The sequence below is a fragment of the Theropithecus gelada genome, chromosome 7b, assembly GCF_003255815.1.
Source record: "Theropithecus gelada isolate Dixy chromosome 7b, Tgel_1.0, whole genome shotgun sequence".
In the NCBI taxonomy this organism is placed as follows: domain Eukaryota; kingdom Metazoa; phylum Chordata; class Mammalia; order Primates; family Cercopithecidae; genus Theropithecus; species Theropithecus gelada.
Genome location: NC_037675.1, coordinates 97,936,469 through 97,960,702, shown reverse-complemented (window position 1 = coordinate 97,960,702; position 24,234 = coordinate 97,936,469). Strand labels below are relative to the sequence as shown.

At 45.8% G+C, this 24,234-nt stretch overlaps 1 protein-coding gene across 5 annotated transcripts in view; it reads right to left on the bottom strand.

Annotated features, from left to right (window-relative positions):
* The window catches only part of AK7 (adenylate kinase 7), a 96,767-nt gene that overhangs the window by 12,967 nt on the left and 59,566 nt on the right, over positions 1–24,234 (bottom strand). For 2 of the 5 annotated variants that reach the window (XM_025392122.1, XM_025392124.1), the window contains 4 exons: positions 20,551–20,679; positions 18,814–18,943; positions 4,601–4,729; positions 3,444–3,512 (listed from right to left, as the gene is read on the bottom strand). In XM_025392122.1, coding sequence (XP_025247907.1) covers positions 3,444–3,512; positions 4,601–4,729; positions 18,814–18,943; positions 20,551–20,679 — 457 coding nt within the window. The remainder of the gene's footprint in view (positions 1–3,443; positions 3,513–4,600; positions 4,730–18,813; positions 18,944–20,550; positions 20,680–24,234) is intronic. The other 3 variants (XM_025392121.1, XM_025392123.1, XM_025392125.1) reach the window with 2 other exon arrangements.

Genomic DNA, 24,234 nt, shown 5'->3' with positions numbered 1-24,234 from the left:
TACAGGTGTAAGCCACCGTGCTGGGCCAAAAAATCTATGTTTTAACAAATTTCCAAATATTCATCAGGTAGGTACAACTTTAAACTTATCTCCTTCAACTAAGGTCTTGAAAGGATCAAACTGGACATAGGCTAACAGCAGTGGTAAAATGCAGTGGTTTCTCACTGGGAGAGAATACCATCTAGAACTGGATTATCATAGGTTGGAATGTGTTTCTTTTATTTTCTGTGTCTTATGCTTTGATTTCTTTTCTTTTTTTTTTTTTTTTTAAGAGACAGGGTCTCACTCTGTCACCCAGACTGAAGTGCAGTGGCATGATCAAGGCTTACCACAGCCTTGACCTCCTGGGCACAAGAGATCCTCCCACCTCAGCCTCCTGAGTAGCTGGGACCACAGGCACATGCCACCACACCTGGCTAATTAAAAATGTTTTTGTGTGTGTGGAGATGGGGGTCTTGCTATGTAGCCCATGCTGGTCTCCAACTCCTGGACTCAAGCAATCCTCCTGCCTTAGCCTCCCTGGGATTGCAGGCGGCGTAAGCCACCCACCTGGCCTGTTTTGATATCTTGAGGGAGGCCTTACAGATCTGGGGAGAGACTGCTGCCCTTCCCAGGCCTAGCCAATACCTAAAGATAGTAACAACTTACTTGGGAATGCCCCTCCTATGCAAGCCACTCAGTCCGTTTATCTAATCTCACACAGCAAACCAGTATTTCCCTTGCCCTAAATCATCCCAGGACCAGGCCCCAGGCAACTAGAGACCACCCCTAAACTCAAACTAGCCAGTCCCGAATGGTTCACTGTGGCCTGTCTCGGCTTTCCCAAAGAAACCCCAACAACGGCTTTGATCCAGACCTTGCCCTTTGTTCTTGCTTCTGCCGCCTGACCAAACCTGGCATTCCCCATGTGCCCCCATCTCTAGGGAATCCTAAGCAGTAAATTATTTCAATGGCATTGACCTTTCCGTGTTACCATTCAGTTCCCTCCCTCAATTAAAATCCCACAGGTATTTCTTTTAGGGAAATAGAAAATAGGGACAATTTCTGGAAAGAGGGTAGTTTGCTAACAACAGATTAACATTCCAAATAGATTACGTCTTAGACATGTTTGCACTGTGTCCAACAAAGAGAGGACAGCCCAGTGGCCTACGTTTAAGAGTTCTTGGTCACTTGACCTCTGTGCTTCCATTTCCTTATCTTACAGGCAGGTTTCGTTAATTCTGTTTTGGAGGCAGTGGAGTGAGAAGACCTGAGTTTTGTTTTTGTTTTGTTTTTGTTTTTTTTTTGTTTTTTGAGACAGAGTCTTGCTCTGTCGTAATCCCCCTACCATTTACTAGTGAGTGGACTTGCATACATCTCTGGGCTTTAGCTTCTGGATTGGGTAAACGTGGGTGTAATTCCTGCCTTGCAGGATTGTGAAAAGGTTCAATGAGTGCCCGGCACATGACAAATTGCACACGAAAAATTGCCAGTTGAGCTGAAATGTATCCAGCTGCCCCAGTGAGGGTGTTATGATTTAGCGCAGTTTGCAATGAGTGAATATTGCCTAGAAGTGATAAACATACATACACTGGACATACCTACCCAGAATCTAATAATCAACAATAAACTTTACTTTTTATTTTATTTTTTTAATTAATTTTTTTGAGACAGGTTCTTGCTCTGTTGCCCAGGCTGGAGTGCAGTGGTGCAATCAGGGCACCTGCAGCCTTGATTTCCCATGCTCAGGTGATTCTCCCACCTCAGCCTTCCAAGTAGCTGGGACTACAGGTGCATGCCACCACCCCGGCTAATTTTTTTGATTTTTTGTTTTTCTTTTTTTTAGTAGATATGAGGTCTCACTATGTTGCCCAGGCTGGTCTCTGACTCCTGAGCTCAAGAGATCCTCCCACCTTGACCTTCCAAAGTGCTGGGATTACAGGCACTGTGTCTGGCCAATCAACTTTAGTTTTTAACTTTTTCTGAGGCATTTGCCTAAATTAATGGGAAATCTGAGACAAACCATCCCTGTGGCATTTCATGCCTCTGCCATTGGCTTCACAGCCTACAGGCAAACAATAAATATCCATCCCCAAGGATGACTGCTATCTGGTGGCCTCAGTGCTTCCAGAAGCTTCTCTGCAAACTGTGTTGGACCAAGAGAAGGTAACAGACACAAGCTGCCTTCCTTGGGGACTCGATACCACTGAGCAGGCAGGCCCTTTTCAGTTACAGCCTTGTCCTAAGTTGCTGAAAATAGCTTTTCTTCTAGTGATCTTATGACCCAAAATGATTCCCTATGAATATACACCTCAAGCAAACTGACTGAAAACAACACTTGTTAACGTTTATAGGAAGGTCACAAGAAATGCCTGCTCAGTACTAAATAAATCCTGTTGTGTACGATAAATTGCTTATGCCTTGCTTTCAAGAGTACTTTGTGAAATCCTGTGTAAATATGTGATGGAATAAAACCGCTGTGGAGTTAAGAGTGAACTGAAAAGCTTTGGACCTGTGCAATCTCAAGTCAGAAGCTGAAGGTCTTGATGATGGCATGGTTAGCACCAAAACCAGGGCAGGGAAGGAGCCTACGTGACTCAGGAAGTCAAGCCATCAACAGATTTGCTACCTTTTGCTTTGTTACAGGAGAGAGCAGTGGAAGACAATGTTCCCACAGGGATTTCTATTCATTTCAGCAATTTAATATTCCTCATGTTTATCCCTCAGTGCATTCTCTAGTTTGCAAGTTTATGCTTGAGAATATCTTTTAATTTTTTTCCTAAAAAAAAAAATCCTACTTTATTAAACTCAAAAAGATTGTTTTGGCACAAAAGGGGTATCGGGGCTACTCTAGGCACACTGCCTATGGTGTAGCCCTGCTCCTTAAGGAGTAGTTTAAAAAAAAAAAAAGAGGCTGGGCAAGGTGGCTCACGCTCGTAATCCCAGCACTTTGGGAGGCTAAGGCAGGTGGATCAACTAAGGCCAGGAGTTTGAGACCAGCCTGGACAACATGGTGAAAACCCGTCTCTACTAAAAATACAAAAATTAGCTGGACATGGTGGCAGGCACCTGTAGTCCCAGCTACTAGGAGAAAAAAAAGAAAGAAAAAAGAGACAGATATCAGACAGCATTCTTCCTTTTTTTTGAGACAGAGTCCCTCTCTGTTGCCCAGGCTGGAGTGCTGTGGCGTGATCTCGGCTCACTGCAACCTCCGTCTCCTGGGTTCAAGTGATTCTCTTGCCTCAACCTCCCGAGTAGCTGGGACTACAGGTGCACAGTACGACACCCAGCTAATTTTTGTAGTTTTACAAAATTACTTTTACCTTATCAGTGAATCTTCCTCCTCCTCTCCCTCCTCATCCTTCTCCCCCTTCCCCTCCCCCTTCTCATCCTCCCCCTCTTCCTTCCCTCCTCCCCCCTCATTTTACATTCTTTTAAATGTGATCTTGGGAAAATAAACTTACCAGGTATAATTAATTTATCAAAGGGAAACATTCTGCCTCTGACTTCATCTTCCTCCTCCTCATCTTCCTCTAAGAAAACAAAATATTCCTCATTGTGTTTATTAATATATTATTACCGTGGATCACAGCAAAAAAATCCAAATATCTTAAGTAGCAAACACTAATGAAAACTAGCCATAAAGAGCACATGTATTTTTAGAAATAGTCTCACAAACTAAATGTACATTGATAGATGCATGGATAAAGAAAATGTGGTATAGACATCCAACAGAATACTATTCAACCTTTAAAAAGAAGGAAATGGCTGGGCACCATGGCTCACACCTGTAATCCCAATAATTTGGGAGGGCAAGGCAGTAGGATCACCTGAAGCCAGGAGTTCAGAGATCAGCCTGGCAACAGAGTGAAACCTCCAGAAAAATTTTAAATTAGTTGGGTGTGCTCATGCATGCCTGTACTCCCAGCTACTCGGGAGACCGAGGCAGAAAAACCGCTTGAGCCCAGGAGGTCAAGGCTGTAGTAAACTGTGATCATATATATCACTGTGCTCCAGCCGGGTTGACGAATGGTCTGCTTTTTTTTTTTTTTTAAAGGAAATTCTGCTTTGTGCAACAACAAGGATGAACCTTGAGGACATTATGCTAAGTGAAATCAGTGACAGAAAGACAAATACTGCATGATTCCACTTAAATGGGGAACTTGAGTAGTCAAATTCAAAGAATGAAAGGGTGGGATGGTGGTTGCCAGGGGCTGGGGAGGAGAAAAACAAAAGTTACTAATCAACAGGCATGAAGTTTTAATCTGGAAAGATGCATAAGCTCTAGAGATCTGCTGAACAACCCAGTGCCTATAGCCAATGATAATGTATTGCACACTTAAAAACCTGTTCCGAGGGCAGATCTCATGTTAAGTGTTTGTGCCACAATACAATACAATAAAATTGTAAAAAATTTGTAAAAGGCTATGCACCTTGAGCCATCATCTGGGGGGGAAAAAAATAGAAAAAAAAAAAAAGCTACCTAATGAAAGGCGAGCCAAGGCTCAAAAATAAAGTCTCTCTAGTTTTCTGTTTACTTTAATTGAGTGACTATTTCTCTGAACAATAAAGTTGCAACTTACCTGAATATAAATACTCAAAATAGAACACTCAAACTTACGATTGAACAGGTCTTTTGCTTGATCATAGGTCTTTGGGAATCCATCCAAAATGTAACCTTGATTCCTGCAAGGCATTGATTTTAGCTTTTCTTTCATAAATCTAATTATATATTGATCATCTAGTTGACCTGATAAAAAAGCATATATGTATATATTACTGTGGGGTCACATTCTACGTAAGAGTTGTTTTAAAGTTATCTCAAAAATTGTTGTGTAGTCAAAGGTACTATTGGAAATCCCTATTTTGTTTTGCTTTGCTTTTTTTTTAAGAGACGGGTCTCACTCTGTCGCCCAGGCTGGAATGCAGTGGTGTGGTCATAGCTAACTGCCGCCTCAGCCTCCCAGGCTCTGCAATCCTCCCACCTCAGCCTACCAAGTAGCTGGGACTATAGGCGCTTGCCACCACACCCAGCTGATTTTTAAATGTTTTATAGAGAAAGGGTCTCGCGATGTTGCCCAGGCTAGTCTTGTACTCCTGGCCTCCAGCAGTCCTCCCACCTCGGCCTCCCAAAATGCTGGGATTACATTTTGGCCCTTAAAGTAAAAAATATGTGATTTTGTATTTTGAACATGACGTGAATTCTAACGCACAATAATGTAGGAGAACCCAGTGAACTCGTCTGCAAGAAAGAGCATGGGCAAGTGCTGATGTCTGCACTTTCAAAATGTTCTGTAATCCCAATTTTTTGTGAAATTAATTGAGGAGCAGCAACTGGAGCAATGCAGAGAGCTCCCCGCAACCCCCCCGCAGGGTTTCTGTTTTGATATTACACCTCTGTAACCTTACTATACAATAATAAATGCTTCTGTTGTGAGAATTGTGAGATAGCATTCATGGATGTTGCTAGCACACGATTTACTAAAAGAAGGTGCTGGATTTGACTAACAATCAAACTTGACCCGACCCTCAAAGGCACTTTTCTCTGTAACGCTTCAGAAAAGAACATGGCTCCCTTCTCCCTGTCTTTTCCAGTTGGCATTTCTGACCTCAGCCCCACTGGACAGTTCCCTCTCAAGCCCTGACACTGGGTTCCTGGCACTGCTTGGGGAGGATGAGGAGGGAGGAGTTTGTTCTAAAACCGGTACAGTGGTTTAACAACAACATGCTGCAACTCCACCACAATATTCATCTATCATTCCATCATAATTATCGAACAGCTACAATGTTCAAGACACAGCCCTATCCTTACCTTGCTTAATGTGTACATTATAGTAATGTAAGTTTGACAAGTTAGAGAACTTGATCTTCAAAGCTCTTGCCAGAGTTTGTACTACTCTTTTACCTTATCAGTGAGTCCTCCTCCTCCTCTCCCTCCTCATCCTTCTCCCCCTTCTCCTCCCCCTTCTCATCCTCCCCCTCCTCCTTCCCTCCTCCCCCCTCATTTTACATAATGTAAAATAAATAAGTTCAGGCTTCTTTTTATTACTCTATCAATGACAATAAACTGATCTAATTAAAACACCTCCCCCAGCAGTGGCTCACACCTATAATCTCAGCACTTTGGGAGGCCAAGGCGGGCTGATTACCTGAGGTTGGGAGTTCGAGACCAGCCTGACCAACATGGAGAAACCCCCATCTCTACTAAAAATACAAAATTAGCCGGGCGTGGTAGCACATGCCTGTAATCCCAGTTACTCGAGAGGCTGAGGCAGGAGAATCGCCTGAACCCTGGAGACGGAGGTTGCAGTGAGCCGAGATCGCACCATTGCACTCCAGCCTGGGCAGCAAGAGCGAAACTCTGTCTCAAAACAAAAAAACAAACAAAAAAAACACCTCTCCCTTCTTCTACCTTTCAGTGTCACACCACCCATAAGGCAGTAACACGTTCAGAAAATAACTGTGTCTTTCAGAAATTTAAATATTATGGCTAAGACAAAAAAAAATCTTAAGTAGTATTTAACATAATGAAATTCCTCCGAATGATTCTACGTTACTTCCCAGTAAGGTTCACAGGGGTGCCAAGAAATGAAGCCAGGCCGGGCGCGGTGGCTCAAGCCTGTAATCTCAGCACTTTGGGAGGCCAAGACGGGTGGATCACGAGGTCAGGAGATCGAGCCCATGCTGGCTAACCCGGTGAAACCCGTCTCTACTAAAAAACACAAAAAACTAGCCAGGCGAGGTGGCGGGCGCCTGCAGTCCCAGCTACTCCGGAGGCTGAGGCAGGAGAATGGCGTAAACCCGGAAGGCGGAGCTTGCAGTGAGCTGAGATCCGGCCACTGCACTCCAGCCTGGGTGGCAGAGCGAGACTCCTTCTCAAAAAAAAAAAAAAAAAAAAAAAAAGAAGCCAAATAAAAACATGTCAAGGGATTCACTAATATTCTAAGTCTGATTTTATTTAAGCTGTCTATTTTCTTTTTTGTTTGTTTGAGACAGAGTCTCACTCTGTTTCCCAGGCTGGAGTGCAGTGGTGCAATCTTGGCTCACTGCAACCTCTGCCTCCTGGGTTCAAGAGATTCTCATGCCTCAGCCTCCTGAGTAGCTGGGATTACAGGTGTGCATTACCACACCTGGCTAATTTTATTTGTATTTTTTAGTAGAGACAGGGTTTTGCCATGCTGGTCAGGCTGGTTTCAAACTCCTGACCTCAGGTGATCCACCCGCCTCACCCTCCCAAAGTGCTGGGATTACACGAATGAGTAACCACACCCGGCCTAAGCAGTCTATTTTCATTTTTCAATGGCTTTGTTATTAAATTAAATGCACTTAATCTAGAAATCTAGCTGCAATTCCCTTCAATGCCTCCCTCAGTTTATTTCAGGCCCTGAGTTTAGCCATTCATTTCTGCTTGATTCGGAACCAAAGTGCTCAGTAATTAAGAAGGGACCTTCAGCAGCATTTTTTGGTAATTATGGGGTGCTTAAGAGGCGTGACCCAGTACACAAAGGACCCAGCCCAAGTGCCTTTCTCTTGAGAAATGTGATCTCTTAGAGATAATCCGATGACCTTTGGCCAGGGTTCAGCTCTATGGCCGGCAACTGCGCAGTTTGAAAATGAATGAGCACAGCCCTCCTACATAGCTTTTAAAAACGTCATCCTTTTTCTTTTTTTTCTTTTTTTTTTTTGAGACGGAGTCTCGCTATGTCTCCCAGGCTGGAGTGCAGTGCCGTGATCTCGGCTCACTGCAAGCTCCGCCTCCCGGGTTCACGCCATTCTCCCGCCTCAGCCTCTCAAGTAGCTGAGACTACAGGCGCCGCCACCGCGCCCGGCTAATTTTTTGTATTTTTAGTAGAGACGGGGTTTCACCATGTTAGCCAGGATAGTCTCGATCTCCTGACCTCGTGATCCACCCGTCTCGGCCTCCCAAAGTGCTGGGATTACAGGCTTGAGCCATCGCGCCCGGCCCACGTCATCCTTTTTCTAAAAAAACATTTGGCCGGGCGTGGTGGCTCACGCCTGTAATTCCAGCACTTTGGGAGGCCGACGGGGGCGGATCACGAGGTCAGGAGATCAAGACCATCCTGGCTAACATGGTAAAATCCTGTCTCTACTAAAAAATACAACAAAAATTAGCCGGGCTTGGTGGCGGGCACCTGTAGTCCCAGCTACTCCGGAGGCTGAGGCAGGAGAATGGTGTGAACCCGGGAGGCGGAGCTTGTAGTGAGCAGAGATCATGCCACTGCACTCCAGCCTGGGCGACAGTGCGAGACTCTGTCTCAAAAAAAAAAACAACAAAAAAATTTAAATGTATCTTTCAAATACCAGTAATATTCAAAATGTTCATATTAACACATACTCATAATTACTAAAACATGTTTACAAATAGAGAGCTGCTCCCCTGAGCAGTGGTGGGAATGTGAGGGAATGCATTTGGGATTACAGCTTGGCTTCTGTTCCCTCATCCCCAGGAAACTGCACTGTCATAACTGATGATGACCAAACAGCAAGCGGTGATTTCAGAAAGGAAAGAGTCCAACAGCTATGTATTTGTAGGAAATCTGCCTCATGGGAGAGATCACCTTTTTTTTTTTTTTTTTTTTTTTTTGAGACAGGGTCTTACTCCTATCACTCAGGCTGGAGTGCAATGTCGGGATCTTGGCTTACTGCAACCTCAACCTCCTGGGCTCAGGTAATCCTAGTGCCCCATGCACCACCATGCCCAGCTAATTTTTTTTTTTGTAGAGACAGGGTCTTGCTATGCTGCCCAGGCTGGTCTCAAACTCCTGGGCTCAGGCAATTTTCCTGCCTCAGACTCAGCCTCTCAAAGTGCTGGGATTACCGGCGTGAGCCACCATATGTGACCTTCCTTTTTCTTTGTAGAAGCAGAAGCAGAAGTGTTCCACTTGGGTCCCAGTTTGAGCTTGGTAAATAAATGTACCTCAGAACTAGAATTATCCATACAGCTATTCTTAAAGGTAATTAGAAATGAAACAAAATGAGTGGCTTTTTACTCAGTTCACCAGGCAATGGGTAAAACTCCATTTTTTGCTGAGATACAGAAGTTTAAAAATCTACACTTACAGATTTCCTCAGTAATATTTTGAGTTGTTGGTTATTTGCTTTCAGTTGCATTTTTTATTGTGCATGCAGAATGTCCATTCCTGCCCGTGACTTTAGGTTCATTATAGGTTTATTTGGGCAGTATTAGAAAAAAAAAATACTGTAGCCGGGCGCGGTGGCTCACGCTTGTAATCCCAGCACTTTGGGAGGCCGAGGCAGGTGGATCACCTGAGGTTGGGAGTTCAAGACCAGCCTGACCAACATGGAGAAACCCCGTCTCTACTAAAAATACAAAATTAGCCGGGGTGGTGGCACATGCCTATAATCCCAGCTACTCGGGAGGCTGAGGCAGGAGAATTGCTTGAACCCGGGAGGCGGAGGTTGCGGTGAGCCGAGATCGCGCCATTGCGCTCCAGCCTGGGCAAAAAGAGCGAAACTCTGTCTCAAAAAAAAAAAAAAAAGAAAAAAAAATACTGTAAATCAAGAGATACTCTCCAGCATTTTAATAAGGCCAAAACAAAGTTGGTGATCTAAAGGCTTATGAATGGTATGGAGTTTCTCCATGACTTTAGTGAAAAATGAGGTTTGTGTTCTATTAGGAAAATGGGCAGCTCTCTCCGGCTGTGTATTTTTCATGTTAATCCCCAAAGTTCACCAAATAGCTAATCATGAAGTATGTAGGCAGCTAATATCCCTCCAGGAACGGGCCAGGCGCTCACACCTGTAATCTCAGCACTTTGGGAGGGTGAGGCAGGAAGGTGGCTTGAGCTCAGGAGTTCGAGACCAGCCTAGGCAACATAGGGAGAGCTCACCTCTATTAAAAATAAAAAACAAGGCCAGGTGTGGTGTCTTACGCCTGTAATCCCAGCACTTTGGGAGGCCAAGGCGGGTGGATCACGAGGTCAGGAGATCGAGACCATCCTGGCTAACACAGTGAAACCCCGTCTCTACTAAAAAATACAAAAAAAATTAGCCAGGCGTGGTGGCGGGCTCCTGTAATCCCAGCTACTCGGCAGGCTAAGGCAGGAGAATGATGTGAACCTGGGAGGTGGAGCTTGCAGTGAGCCAAGATCGTGCCACTGCACTCCAGCCTGGGTGACAGAAGACTCCATCTCAAATAAAATAAAATAAATAATAAAAATAAAAATAGAAAACATTAGCCAGGCATGGTGGCTACTTGGGAGGCTGAGGTGGGCGGATTGTTTGAGTCCAGGAAATAGGGTCTGCAGTGAGCTATGATTGCACCACTGTACTCCAGCCTGGGTGACAGAGCAAAATCCTAACCTCCCCCGCCAAAAAAAAAATTCCTCCAAGTATCATTCCTTCCTATGTTGTGTGTGTGTGTGTGTGTGTGTATGTGTGTGTGTGTATATATATATATATATATTTTTTTTTTTTTTTTTTGGTGATGGAGTCTTGCTCTATCGTCCAGGCTAGAGTGCAGTGGTGTGATCTCTGCTCACTGCAACCTCTGCCTCCCGGGTTCAACCAATTCTCCTGCCTCAGCCTCCTGAGTAGTTGGGATTACAAGCACCTGCCACCGCACCTGGCTAATTTTTGTATTTTTAGTAGAGACAGGGTTTCATCATTTTGCCCAGGCTGGTCTCTAACTCCTCACCTTGTGATCCACCTGCCTGGCCTCCCAAAGTGCTGGGAATACAGTCATGAGCCACTGTGCCCAGCCTCTTTGGTTTCTTTTACTCACCTACTTGAATACTTGGGTAAACCATTCACCAGTTTAATCCTTTTATTTTAATCCTTTTACATAAAATAATCTGAACTCTGACAAGTTTCATAAAAGCTTTTTGGCATTAATCTACTTTTAGTGTATTGATAAAAACAACAAACATCATTTTCCTTTACTTTGACAAAGTAATATAATTTTTACCTTATCTGTATGGAATTCCAGAATTAATGTGGACATTGATTTATCTGATGTTTGTATTTTTAGTCTTTTTTTTTTTTTTTTTAAGACCGGGTCGTCACTCTGTGGCCCAGGCTGGAGTGCAGTGGCGCCATCTCGGCTCACTGCAAGCTCCGCCTCCCAGGTTCTCGCCATTCTCCTGCCTCAGCCTCCTGAGTAGCTGGGACTACAGGCACCTACCACCACGCCTGGCTAATTTTTTTGTATTTTTTAGTAGAGACAGGGTTTCGCTGTTTTAGCCAGGATAGTCTCAATCTCCTGATATCGTGATCCGCACACCTCGGCCTCCCAAAGTGCTGGGATTACAGGCGTGAGCCACTGCGCCCGGCCTTATTTTTAGGTCTTTAATACAGTGTTTCTGCCTCTCATTTGTAACTACTTGCATTATTCTTGAAAATTAGTAAACTCACTGAATTGTTGTGTAATAGTTGTTTAATTATTGCCTGTACAAATGTATATTAAGGTAAAATAAAACTGACAAAATATTTCTAGGGTACAGTTGGATCCGTACTAAGTGGCTTGTCAAGCTAGATACATCCTTAGTGGGTCTGGAGACTTGGCCATGAATATCCTTTGTCCTAACCAGAGTGACTCCATCTTGAATAAAGGCCAGATAAAGCCAAACCTGCTGGGTAACATTCCCAGGGGGTTGAGCACTTTTGGTCACAAGATGTTTATGGTTGAGGGACGGAGTTAATGATGCTAACTAACTAAAGACTGAGAACTTAAGGAAATGTCCTGATATTTCGAGAACAAAAAGCATTCTTAGTTTAAGAATAGGTTTTGCTTTAAATAGTACACTTGTAAATTCTCGCTGAAATCAATAGTAACATAGCATACTTATGTTCTTAAGTAACATAAGAAACAATACTAATAGCCTGTCACAAGTTGATCATAAGCCTTTATAAAAAAGTACACTATTCTCTCATTCTCTCCTTTTTTTTTTTTTTTTTTTTGGAGACAGGGTCTTGCTCTGTTACCCAGGCTGGAGTGCAGTGGTGCAATCTTGGCCACACTACAGCCTCGACCTCCTGGGCTCAAGGGCTAAAGCCATCGTCCTGTGTCCGCGCCCAAGTAGCTGGAACTACGGGCATGCACCACCACACCTGGCTATTTTTTTGTATTTTTTGTAGAGGTGGGGTCCTGCTATGTTGCCCAGGCTGGTCTGGAATTTCTTGCCTCAAGGGATCCTCCCACCTTGGCCTCCCAAAGTGCTGGTGTGAGCCACTGCACCTGGCCAAGTATACTGTTCTTAACAACCTGTACAATCAAGCACTGTTTATAGTATGGCGTTCCTCCTCATGCTTTCTGAAGACGCCCTACTCTGTGACAGAGCAGCTTTCAATAAACTCTCTCTTCTCACTATGGGGCGTTCCTTCTCTTGTTTTCTGAGGACACCCTACTCTGTAATAGGGTAGTCTCTAATAAACTATCTTCACTTCACTATACTCTGCGGCTCACTCTCAATTTTTTCCAGCGTGAGATCTAAGAACCTGCTCCTGGGATCTAGGATGAGATCCCCTTTCTGGTAACATTGCGCCAGGATCGAATTCTCAGTGACTGTAATGCAGCCATGTCCAGGCTTCCATGGACACAGACCGTTCGGTGGTGATTCCCACCCTTCCCTGTTATTGGTGATACTGTACTCTGTGTAAGTTTTTAGAGTTTACAGTGCAATTTCATTCATGTTCCCTTGGTTATCATTATGTTATCCTCAGTTAATCCTCCAAGCTGGTGGATTTATTCTGTCTTCTCCTCTCCTCTTTTTTTTTTTTTTTTTTTTTTTGAGACAGAGTCTCGCTTTGTCGCCCCGGCTGGAGTGCAGTGGCCGGATCTCGGCTCACTGCAAGATCCACCTCCCAGGTTCACACCATTCTCCTGCCTCAGCCTCCTGAGTACCTGGGACTACAGGCACCCACCACCACGCCCGGCTAATTTTTTTGTATTTTTAGCAGAGACGGGGTTCCACCGTGTTAGCCAGGATGGTCTCGATCTCCTGACCTCGTGATCCGCCTGCCTCGGCCTCCCAAAGTGCTGGGATTACAGGCGTGAGCCACCGTGCCCGGCTCCTCTCCCTTATTATTATTATTTTCTTTAACACAGAGCAAGACTCCGTCTCAAAAAAAAAAAAAAAAAAAAAAAAAAAACACAGGATGAAACAGGTTCAGAGAGAGGCAGTGACTGGTCTGAAGTGAGGAACTAAGCAAGTGGTCAAGCCATGCTCTGTGACTTCCAAGTGCATTCTTCATCTTCTTGTTTAATAAAGTCTTGTGGAAGATAGTATGTGAAACAGTGAGTCTCAATAGCAGAAAAGAACGCAATGTTAATTCATGAGTCATGGTTCTGATTAGACTTCCACTGCCAAAGTTAACTGTTTTTTGTTTGTTTGTTTGTTTGTTTGTTTTTTGAGGCCGAGTCTCACCTTGTCGCTCAGGCTGGATTGCAGTGGCACAATCTCAGCCCACTGCAACCTCTGCCTCTAGGGTTCAACTTGCCTCAGCCTTCCAAGTAGCTGGGATTACAAGTGTCCGCCACCACACCCAGCTAATTTTTTGTATCTTTCGTAGAGACGGGTTTCACCATGTTGGCCAGGCTGGTCTCGAACTCCTGACCTTGTGATCCGCCCTCCTTGGCCTCCCAAAGTACTGGGATTATAGGCGTGAGCCACCATGCCTGGCCAACGTTAACTGTTTTAAGAAACTTTGCCTTGATTACAGTAATATGCGTTTTGTTTTTAAAAAAATTAGATAGCTGCAAGCCAAGATTTTACAATGACCCATGTACAGTAGAGACATCAAGTTGGTACATTTACAGACTTTTCTTCCCCTTTTTATTTTCAAACTCAGAGAAAAGTTGAAAGACTAGTCCAGTGATCACCAGGAATCCTACCAACTAGATCCAGTAATTTCACAATGCTTTTGAAATATGTAAAGTGAACACAACATCTGTAATTAGCACACTCTATGGTGTAACAAAGCCCTTATTTTGCTGCACCGTCAGGGGCCGATGGGAGTGGAGTTGGGACATGGAGGGGTCTCACTGTGGGACTGGGAAACTCATTTTGCTAGAATCATTGGAATCATGTGATAACAAATGCAGCCATGTGAGGGAAAAGTGAGCTGACCTCAGTGCCATGGGTTCAAAGGTCTTGTTTTGTTCAAACATAGGTCAGGTCTATGTTTTCGTCTCAGGTAAATATGGATCGGAGGGATTTTTGGACACACCTGAGAAAGTGAAAAGGAATTGAATGATTCCAATCTTGTAGGAAGTGGGGGAGCGGAGAGTCACATGTGGGAGAGCAGCTTCGACAGATGCTGGCTGTTCTAAAGACTTATCTTCCCCACACGACCACTTCTTCTGCCCCCTCCCAGGGCCCCTCCTACATCTCTCTTGACAGAGGCTGCTGAACCTGTTTGGCCTCTCACCTCTGGGGGAAGAACTGAGTGCGAGGACAGGCCCTTCAGGAGCCTGGGGGCCTCAGTGAGTGTTCTCAGCTGGGCACTGTCTCTGCTCTAATTCTTGTTCCATGTGGTCACCTCCCCAAGCATGAAAAGAGCTCAGTTGGTACTTAACTGTTAGGTTAAGCCTTGGATAAGATTTTTGGGCCCTTGCAAAGGCCAATTATATAGGCCTCTGTTGATAAATAATGTTCAGCCAAGCACAGTGGCTCACACCTGTAATCCCAGCACTCTGGGAGGCCAAGGTGTGCAGATCACTTGAGGCCAGGAGTTCAAGACCAGCCTGGCCAACATGGCGAAACCCCATCTCAACCAAAAATACAAAAAATTAGCTGGGTGTGGTGGTGCGTGCCTGTAATCCCAGCTACTCAGGAGGCTGAGAATTGCTTGAAGCCGGGAGGCAGAGGTTACGGTGAGCCGAGATCACACCACTGCACTCCAGCCTGGGTGACAGAGTGAGACTCATTCTCAAAAATAAATAAATAAGTAGATAAATAAATAAAGTTCAATGTTTGCTGAGTCCTGTTAGCCTGATTATTAGACATTCTTGTCTCTCCTTAGGGGCTGGCATAGTTCCTTGCTCCTGGCGCCCTGTTTCTAGCCTTACCCCCCAGCTGTAAGCTTTACTTACACATGGCCATGTACACTGTGGCTTCCTAAAACTCCCAGCCCCACACCCGTCAATGTGGCCCTGACAGATTTCCATCCACAGATGTCCTCACAATGGAATGTCTTGTTTTTTGCCACCTCACCCAAAAGGTGAGCATCAGAACTCTGCTAGACTCTTTTTTGTAGGCATGGGGGGTCTTGCTGTGTCACCCAGGCTGACCTCAAACAATCTTCCCACCTTGACCTCTCAAAGTACTGGGAATACAGCATGAGCCCCCGTGCCCAACTCCACTCTTTTAGACTCTCTAAAACCAAAATAGTGATCCCCAAATGCCTTATGGGAAGGCACAGGCAATGTTATATATACCCCCAAGCATTCATCTGTGCACTCCTTTCCCCTCTGGGAAATCTCTCTGGAATTCCAGATGCCATTTCCTTCTGGTGCAGCTCACAAGGAAGCAGAAACCAAGACTCAGATGATGGGCTGCTTTCAGCGGACACTTGGTGTTTGCACACGAAACCACCTCTCCATCCTAGAAAACTAGGTTGATCTGGTACAGGGGAGGAGGAGAGAGGTTCAGGGCTAATCTGGCCTTCAGGGAAAGGGTCGGGGGACTAGAGACCTCGATGGAAGCGGGCAGTGACAAACATAAGGAACCAGGACCAGGGACCAGAGCGAACCCTCCTCAAGCTGGCCAATGGCAAATAGCCCCCCGACAGTCGCTGGTTCCCTGAGTGGAACGTGGGTGACGTGGACACCTGGTAGGTAATAGGATGAAGTTAGGAGAGGGAAACTGGGTCTCCAACCCAGGTGGAGGTGAGTAACTGGGAAGAGGGCAACCTCTGGGACAAAGGGGTGGAGAACCAGAAGACCAGTGATGGCCATGGAGGCAGTCAAGAGCCATGCCCCAGCGGTGCAGTGGGCAGTTCTCAGTGGGAGAATCTCAAGAGCCCCTGAGAGATGACGAAGGAGCAGTGAGCATGCCGTCTGTCATCCAATGCCAACTTACATCTGAGTTGGCCACATCCGTCCCTGTCCTTCTCCCCTGTCCTTGATCCCTGGAGGATCAGAAATGGCCACCAGCAAGAAGGGAGGAGGAAGGAAGAGGAGAGAAAATAAAGGTGATTGAGAAGTCGGCAAGAGGAGAAACTGCATTAGATGAGTCTGAAGACGATACTACAATAACCAGATGATGGAGGATCTCAACTGTCCAAGTGTAAAAATGAAGAAATGGCTTTATTTTTCTAATAACTGCTACTGACTGCTTTCCTGCAGGTAGCAAGATCCCTTAGAGACCTCTCAGCTCAAAACCCACTTTGTAATTATTTGATTGGAACAGACTTCCTAAAGCATGAATAAACAAAGGGGCTACTCACTATCTAAGAGTTGCAATGAAACCAGCCTGAAATTCTATCCAAGGGAAAGAGCGAATCCAGTCTGAGTTTAAAGCAACACCTTACTGTGATTACTTTGTTCAACAAACTGGTTACAATTAATTACTAAGCAAGTAAGAATAATTTTCCATTTATTTATACATCTTCCTGTATTACTTATTGGCCCATTTCATTAATCAATTTTTTTCTTTTCTTTCTTTCTTTTTTTTTTTTTTGAGAGGGAGTCTTACTCTGCTGCCCAGGCTAGAGTGCGGTGGCGCGATCTCAGCTCACTGCAACCTCTGCCACCCAGGTTCAAGCGATTCTCCTGCCTCAGCCTTCCAAGTAGCTAGGATTACAGGTGCCTAACACCGTGCCTGGCTAATTTTTGTGGTTTTAGTAGAGATGGGTTTCATCATCTTGGCCTGGCTGATTTTGAACTCCTGACCTCGTGAGCCACCGCGCCTGGCCTCATCCATTTTTTTTCTTTTTTTTTTTTTTGAGACAGAGTCTCGCTCTGTCGCCCAGGCTGGAGTGCAGTGGCCAGATCTCAGCTCACTGCAAGCTCCGCCTCCCGGGTTCACGCCATTCTCCTGCCTCAGCCTCCCGAGTAGCTGGGACTACAGGTGCCCGCCACCTCGCCCGGCTAGTTTTTTTGTATTTTTTTTTTTTAGTAGAGAAGGGGTTTCACCGTGTTAGCCAGGATGGTCTCGATCTCCTGACCTCGTGATCCACCCGTCTTGGCCTCCCAAAGTGCTGGGATTACAGGCTTGAGCCACCGCGCCTGGCCATTTTTTTTCTATTAAGGATTTCATAACTCTCTTATCAATTTGCCTGAACATTTTCTATATTAAGGATATTAATTTATCATAGCAGTGGCAATATTTTTTCTTGGTTTGTCCAATTTATGAACACGTGTGATTTTTTTTTTTCTTCTTTTTTTTTTTTGAGACGGAGTCTTGCTCTGTCACCCAGGCTGGAGTGCCATGGCACGATCTCGGCTCACTGCAGCCTCCACCTCCCGGGTTCAAGTGATTCTCCTGCTTCACCCTCCCGAGTAGCTAGGATTGCAGGCACGTGCCACCACGCCAGGCTAATTTTTGTATTTTTAGTAGAGGCGGGTTTTCACCATGTTGGCCAGGCTGGTCTCAAACTCCTGACCTCAGGTGATCCACCCACCTTGGCTTCCCAAAGTGTGGGGATTACGGGCGTGAGCCACCTCACCCAGCCGATATTTTTTTCTTTTTAACTTAGGAAGTTCTTTCCCATCCTACCAACAGATCATCACCAAAATGTTAACAATGAGATTATGAAGGAATTTTTTTTTGTTATAATTTCTGTACTTTACTTTTTTCTTTTTTTTTTTTTGTCGAGACAGGACCTTACTCTGTCACCCAGGCTGGAGTGCAAGGGCACGATCATGGCTTACTACAGCTTCAACCTCCTGGGTGCAAGTGATCCTCCTGCCTCAACCTCCCAATAGCTGGGACTATGGGCACATGCCACCATTCCCAGCTAATTATTTTTTTTGAGACAGAGTTTCACTCTTGTTACCCAGGCTGGAGTGCAATGGCATGAACTTGGCTCACTGCAACCTCCGCCTCCCAGGTTCAAGCGATTGTCCTGCCTCAGCCTCCTGAGTAGCTGGGACTACAGGTGTGCAGCACCATACCTGGCTAATTTTTTGTATTTTTAGTAGAGATGGGGTTTCACCATGTTGGCTAGGCTGGTCTCAAACTCATGACCTCAGGTGATCCACCTGCCTCAGCCTCCCAAAGTGCTGGAATTATAGGCATGAGCCACTGCGCCTGGCCTTGCCTAGCTAATTTTTTTTTTTTTTTTTTTTTTTTGTAGAGATGGGGTTTCACCATGCTGCTCAGGCTGGTCTCAAACTCCTGGCCTTAAGTGATCCTCCCACCTCAGACTCCCAAAGTGCTGGGATTACAGGCATAAGCCATGCTGCCTGTACTTCACAATCTTAATAGTAAACAGTCTTTTATTTCTCTTTCTTTTTGTAAACAGTCTTTTATAACCAGATTTTTTTTTTTTTTTTTTTTGAGACGGAGTCTCGCTCTGTCACCCAGACTGGAGTGCAGTGGCCGGATCTCAGCTCACTGCAAGCTCCGCCTCCTGGGTTCACGCCATTCTTCCGCCTCAGCCTCCCGAGTAGCTGGGACCACAGGCGCCCACCACCTCGCCCGGCTAATTTTTTGTATTTTTTAGTAGAGACGGGGTTTCACCGTGTTAGCCAGCATGGTCTCGATCTCCTGACCTCGTGATCCGCCCGTCTCGGCCTCCCAAAGTGCTGGGATTACAGGGTTGAGCCACCGCGCCCGGCCAATATAACCAGATTTTAAAAATAGCCACTGTTCACAAGAGCAGCGCGGCTCTCTGCTGGGTGTGCATTACCTGCGTTCTGCTCCATGCTCTCCTTGATGCCATCTAGGAGCTCCTGTGCATCTTCCACATTCTCCTCCTCCTCTTCCTCTTCGACTTCTTCTTCTCCTTCCCCTATATCCTTAGGGGCAACAATCGTCTCCTGCATACCACAGGGATATTCACATTGGATGATGCCCCACATTGATTGGCTACTCACAAATCAGCTGGCAGGTGATCCTGGAAAAAGCTTGGGACCCAAATAGGACATGTACCCTATGACAGCTGTCATGCAAAATTTTGCAGGATGCGCATATCCACAAAGACACATGAGATCCTTGAGGTTTTTCTTAATAGCATATTTAAGAGATTAGTATATTTTTGTGCTAATGCCGGAACTGCTTGAGTCAACATTTTTCTAATGTGTTATTCTAAGGTATTGGGTTGTATCTTCCTTGAAGGAACCACATGTTGTAGAAATCAAGACTTTTAATAATCATTTATGAAAACTACCTCAGTATCAGCCATTTCCAATAAAATGATAAAAAGCAGTTTATAAATAAAGTTTGATAATACCCTGAGAAACATACAACACGAATAAAACACCTGAAAGTGTTCCAGGCAACAGAGAGAACACAAGCTACACTCTGAACCGCAGCTGGAGGCAGACTGCATTTCAAGGGCAACCCATGGAAGCTGCTTCCGTCTCAGAGGAAAGCCCTGTAGATTCTGTGTTTTCATAACTGGGGGCACCAACAAAATTCAATGAAAATAACATCTCGTGTTTACTGACATATAAAATCAGTTGCTTGTTTATTATAAAACTAAAAAAGGCATTTCTAAAATGTCAAAATTCCCAATAAAGTAGTTAAAAGCCATTTCAGGCTGGGCGTGGTGGCTCACACTTGTAATCCCAGCACTTTGGGAGGCCAAGGCGGGCGGATCACCTGAGTTCAGGAGTGTTCTAGACCAGCCTGGCCAACATGGTGAAACCCCGTCTCTACTACAAATACAAAAATTAGTCAGGCATGGTGGCACATGCCTGTAATCCCAGCCACCTGGGAGGCTGAGGCAGGAGAACTGCTTGAACCCGGGAGGCGGAGGTTGCAGTAAGCCGAGATCGTACCACTGCACTACAGCCTGGGCAATAAAGTGAGACTCCATCCCCCCCCCCCAAAAAAAAGCTATTTTACAAGATGGCTCTGAAGGTAAAGAAGGAAGATCCTTTCTTTCCCTAAGCCAAAGCAAAAGCAAAAGCTTTGAAGGCCAAGAAGGCAGTGCTGAAAGGTGTCCACAGCCACAGAGAAAAGAAGATCTGCACGTCATCTACCTTCTGGTGTCCCAGGACACTGTGGTTCCAGGGGCAGCCCCGATATCCTCCGAAGAGTGTCCTCAGGAGAAACCAGCGTGACCACTGTGCCATCATCAACTAACTTCCCCCGGCCTCTGAGCTGGCCACGAAGAGGAGAGGAGACAAACACACACTTGTACTCAATGCGGATGCCAAAGCCAGAAAGCGCCACATCCAACAGGCTGTGAAGAAGCTCCCTGACGCCAGTGTGGCCAAGGTCAACACTCTGCTCAGGCCTGAGGGGGAAGAGAAGCCAGATGTTCCCCTGGCTACTGATTAGGACGCCTCAGATGTTGCCAACAAAATTGGGATCATCTAAACTGCGTCCGGCTGGCTAATTCGAATAATATACATATTTTCACCCGAAGAACAATACAGTAATTAATTAAAATGCCCAGGAACATAGTTTAAAGTGTTACCAGTTTTGCTATGGCTTCAGAAATGACATCCTTCAGCTGGATGTGATGCAGTTTGTAGTACTTGGCCAATTCTTCAGCAATACTGGATTTCCCCACAGCAGGGGGACCGAGAATGCAGATCTTGACTGGCTGAAAGAGGAGAGAGTAAGGAACATAGGGCAAGCTATGAATGATCTGTAGCTAGACACAGTGGTTTTCTATTTCAGGGGAGTGCTTGTTTTTTTTTTTTTTTTTTTTGAGACAGAGTCCAGTTGCCCAGGCTGGAGTGCAGTGGTGTGCATCATCTCGCTTACTGCAACCTCCACCTCCCAGGTTCAAGCGACTCTCGCCTCAGCCTCCTGAGTAGCTGAGACTACATGTGTGCACCACCGTGCCGGGCTAATTTTTGTATTCTTTGTAGAGATGGGTTTTCTCCATGTTGGTCAAGCTGGTCTCGAACTCCTGGCCTCACATGATCTACCCACCTCGGCTTCCCAAAGTGCTGGGGTTACAGGCATGAGCCACTGTGCCCAGCTGGGAGTGTCTTTTGAAAACAAAGTGTCTGGACCCTGCAGGCTAACTGTCACTCTTCTGTGGAGACTCCAGAGCCACGCCTCCACCCCCACCACCACCACGGTGGCTGCCATGTCATCCCTAAAGCATCTGCCCCCTGGTCAGACAGTTCATGTTCTGGTTCATGTCCATTCATTCAGTAGGTATTCAATAGGCACCAACTACGTGGGCTGATCTGGGGCTGGTGGATAGGACCACGTAAGAAGATGTGTCAGGAACAACTCAGATCACTAAAGAGTAAGTGCTCAGGAATTACATGCTGCCAGTTTCACAAGACAGTGCACAGTACAGGGCATTTTGCTACCTTTGTAACAGTAACAAAGCAAAGAATTTCTGGTTCAGTGTGCAAGGGGCCTAATTTACTGCCTGAATACTATTTCTGTACTGAATTTGGTCTTTAATTATTAGTTTTGTTTTGTTTTGTATTGAGATAGGCGCTCCCTTTGTTGCCCAGGCTGGTGTGTAGTGGTGCGATCACAGCTCACTGCAGCCTCAAACTCCTGGGCTCAAACTATCCTCTCAGCTCAGCCTCACAAGTATCTGGGACTACAGATGCACACCACCATGTTCATCTAATTTTTATACTTTCTGTAGAGATGAGATCTCACTGTGTGGCTCAGGCTGGTCCCAAACTCCTGCACTTAAGCAATCCTCCTGCCTCGGCCTCCCAAAGTGTTGGGTTTACAGGTGTGTGCCACTGCACCTGACTTGGTCTTTAATTATTATTATTATTATTATTATTATTATTATTTTGAGGCAGAGTTTCACTCTTATTGCCCAAACTGGAGTGCAATGGCATAATCTCGGCTCACTGCAAGCTCCGCCTCCCGGGTTCAAGCGATTCTCCTGCCTTAGCCTCCTGAGTAGCTGGGATTACAGGTGCACGCCACCACACTCAGCGAATTTTTTGTATTTTTAGTAGAAATGGGGTTTCACCATGTTAACCAGGCTGGTCTTGAACTCCTGACCTCAGGTGATCCACCCACCTCAACCTCCCAAAGTGCTAGGATTACAGGTGTGAGCCACCACGCTTAGCCAATTATTTTTAGCACAGTTAATTTATTCTAATTTTTAGGCCAGGCATCATGGCTCATGCCTGTAATCCCAGCAGTTTAGGAGGCTGAGGCAAGAGGATCCCTGGAGCCCAGGAGTTCGAGGCCAGCCTGAGCAATATAGGGAGGTCCCCATCTCTACAAAAAACGAGGCCAGTTTCAGCAATATAGTGAGATCCCCGTCTCTACAAAAAAAAAAAATTTTTTTAATATTGGCTGGGCATAGTCACATGTGCCTCTGGTCCCAGCTACTTGGGGGCCCAGGCTGAGGCAGGAGGAGTGCTTAAGCCCAGGAGGTCTAGGCTGCAGTGAGTTGCAGTCACACCACTGCACTCCAAGCTGGGCAACAGAGCAACACCTTGTCTCAATTTTTAAAAAATTTATTCTAATTTTTAAAAAACATACTCATTAAAAAAAAACACCATTTATCCTGCTGATAAATTTGATTGAATGCTAAAGAAGCCCTGTGGTGTTCCTAATCAGTGAGTAAATATTCATTTCTAACAGAGGTCAAAATACCAGTAACATATAGTTATTTATTTCAAAAAGATCCAAACAGTTGTGAAACTGAGGGCCCGTATTTTGCAAGGTAAATTTTGGAATTGTGCTCATGAAAAGGATTTCCATTGGTAGAGTGTCCGTATGCTTACAGATTATATAATTTCATCCACCAAGTTGGTTATTATCATTACTACCATTTGACAGGCGAGGAAACCAAGACGACGAAGGAAGTAGGCAGCACACAGGATGGTTCTGGTGAGGAGTGTGACCCCTTCGGATAGGGATGATGGATGGTTCTGGAGAGGAGCACTATCCCACCGGATAGGGATGATGGGTGGTTCTGGAGAGGAGCATGGTCCTGTCAGATAGGGATGATGGATGGTTCTGGTGAGGAACGCAGTCCTGTCAGATAGGGATGATGGATGGTTCTGGTGAGGAGCGCAGTCCTGTTGGGTAGGGTTGATGGGTGGTTCTCGTGAGCAGTGTGACCCTGTCGGATAGGCATGATGAATGGTTCTGGTGTGGAGTGCTGTCCCATTGGACAGGGATGATGGATGGTTCTGGTGAGGAGTGTGACCCCTTCGGATAGGGATGATGGATGGTTCTGGTGAGGAGTGCAGCCCCATCGGATAGGGAGGATGGATGGTTCTGGTGAGGAGCGTGGTCCCATCGGATAGGGATGATGGATGGTTCTGGCGAGTGCAGTCCTGTCGGATAGGGATGATGGATGTTTCTGGTGAAGAGCACGGTCCCGTCGGATAGGGAGGATGGATGGTTTTGGTGAAGAGCACGGTCCCATCGGATAGGGAGGATGGATGGTTCTCGTGAGGAGTGTGACCCCGTCGGATAGGGATGATGGATGGTTCTGGTGAGGAACGCAGTCCTGTCGGATAGGGATGATGGATGGTTCTGGTGAGGGGTGGGGCCCTGTCGGATAGGGATGACGGATGGTTCTGGTGAGGGGTGGGGCCCCGTCGGATAGGGATGATGGATGGTACTGGTGAGGAGCGATAGGGAGGATGGCAGGCAGCGGAAGGAGGCAGTTCCGGAGCTGAGTCCTGATGAGCCGGGCTGGGTCCCTGGAGAGATGCAGTGCATTCACCAAGGCCTGAGATCCGGCTGTCAACTGAGCAAGTTCAGGTGTCTCATTTGTCCACGGACCAAGAGTGGGTCCTTTCTCCTGGCGTAGGCTCACTTTATCCGGGTGTAAAACCAGGATGCCAATCCATTCATTTATTTACAGTGAGAAGTATGACTGCCACTGAATCAAATGACTGCCACTGAATCACACACTCCAAGTCCACATGTTTGGTACATTTACTCCCTTCAAGCCGACGGACACTGGGAGCCAAGTCTTCCAGGGCTGCTTGATGAGCTTTGATGAGAACAAGAGAAGTAGGATGAACTGACTGGAGGCAATGGGTCAAGGTGGCTTGATGCCTCTGTCTCTGAAGCAGCAATGACTTTTCCTTGCTAAAGGAACTGCGATCACGCAAGTGCATGACTTGAGACTCCATCTTTTGGGGATGTCTCTGGGTGACACCTGTGGGTCTACACTGGCCTCGGTAGTGTTTCCTGT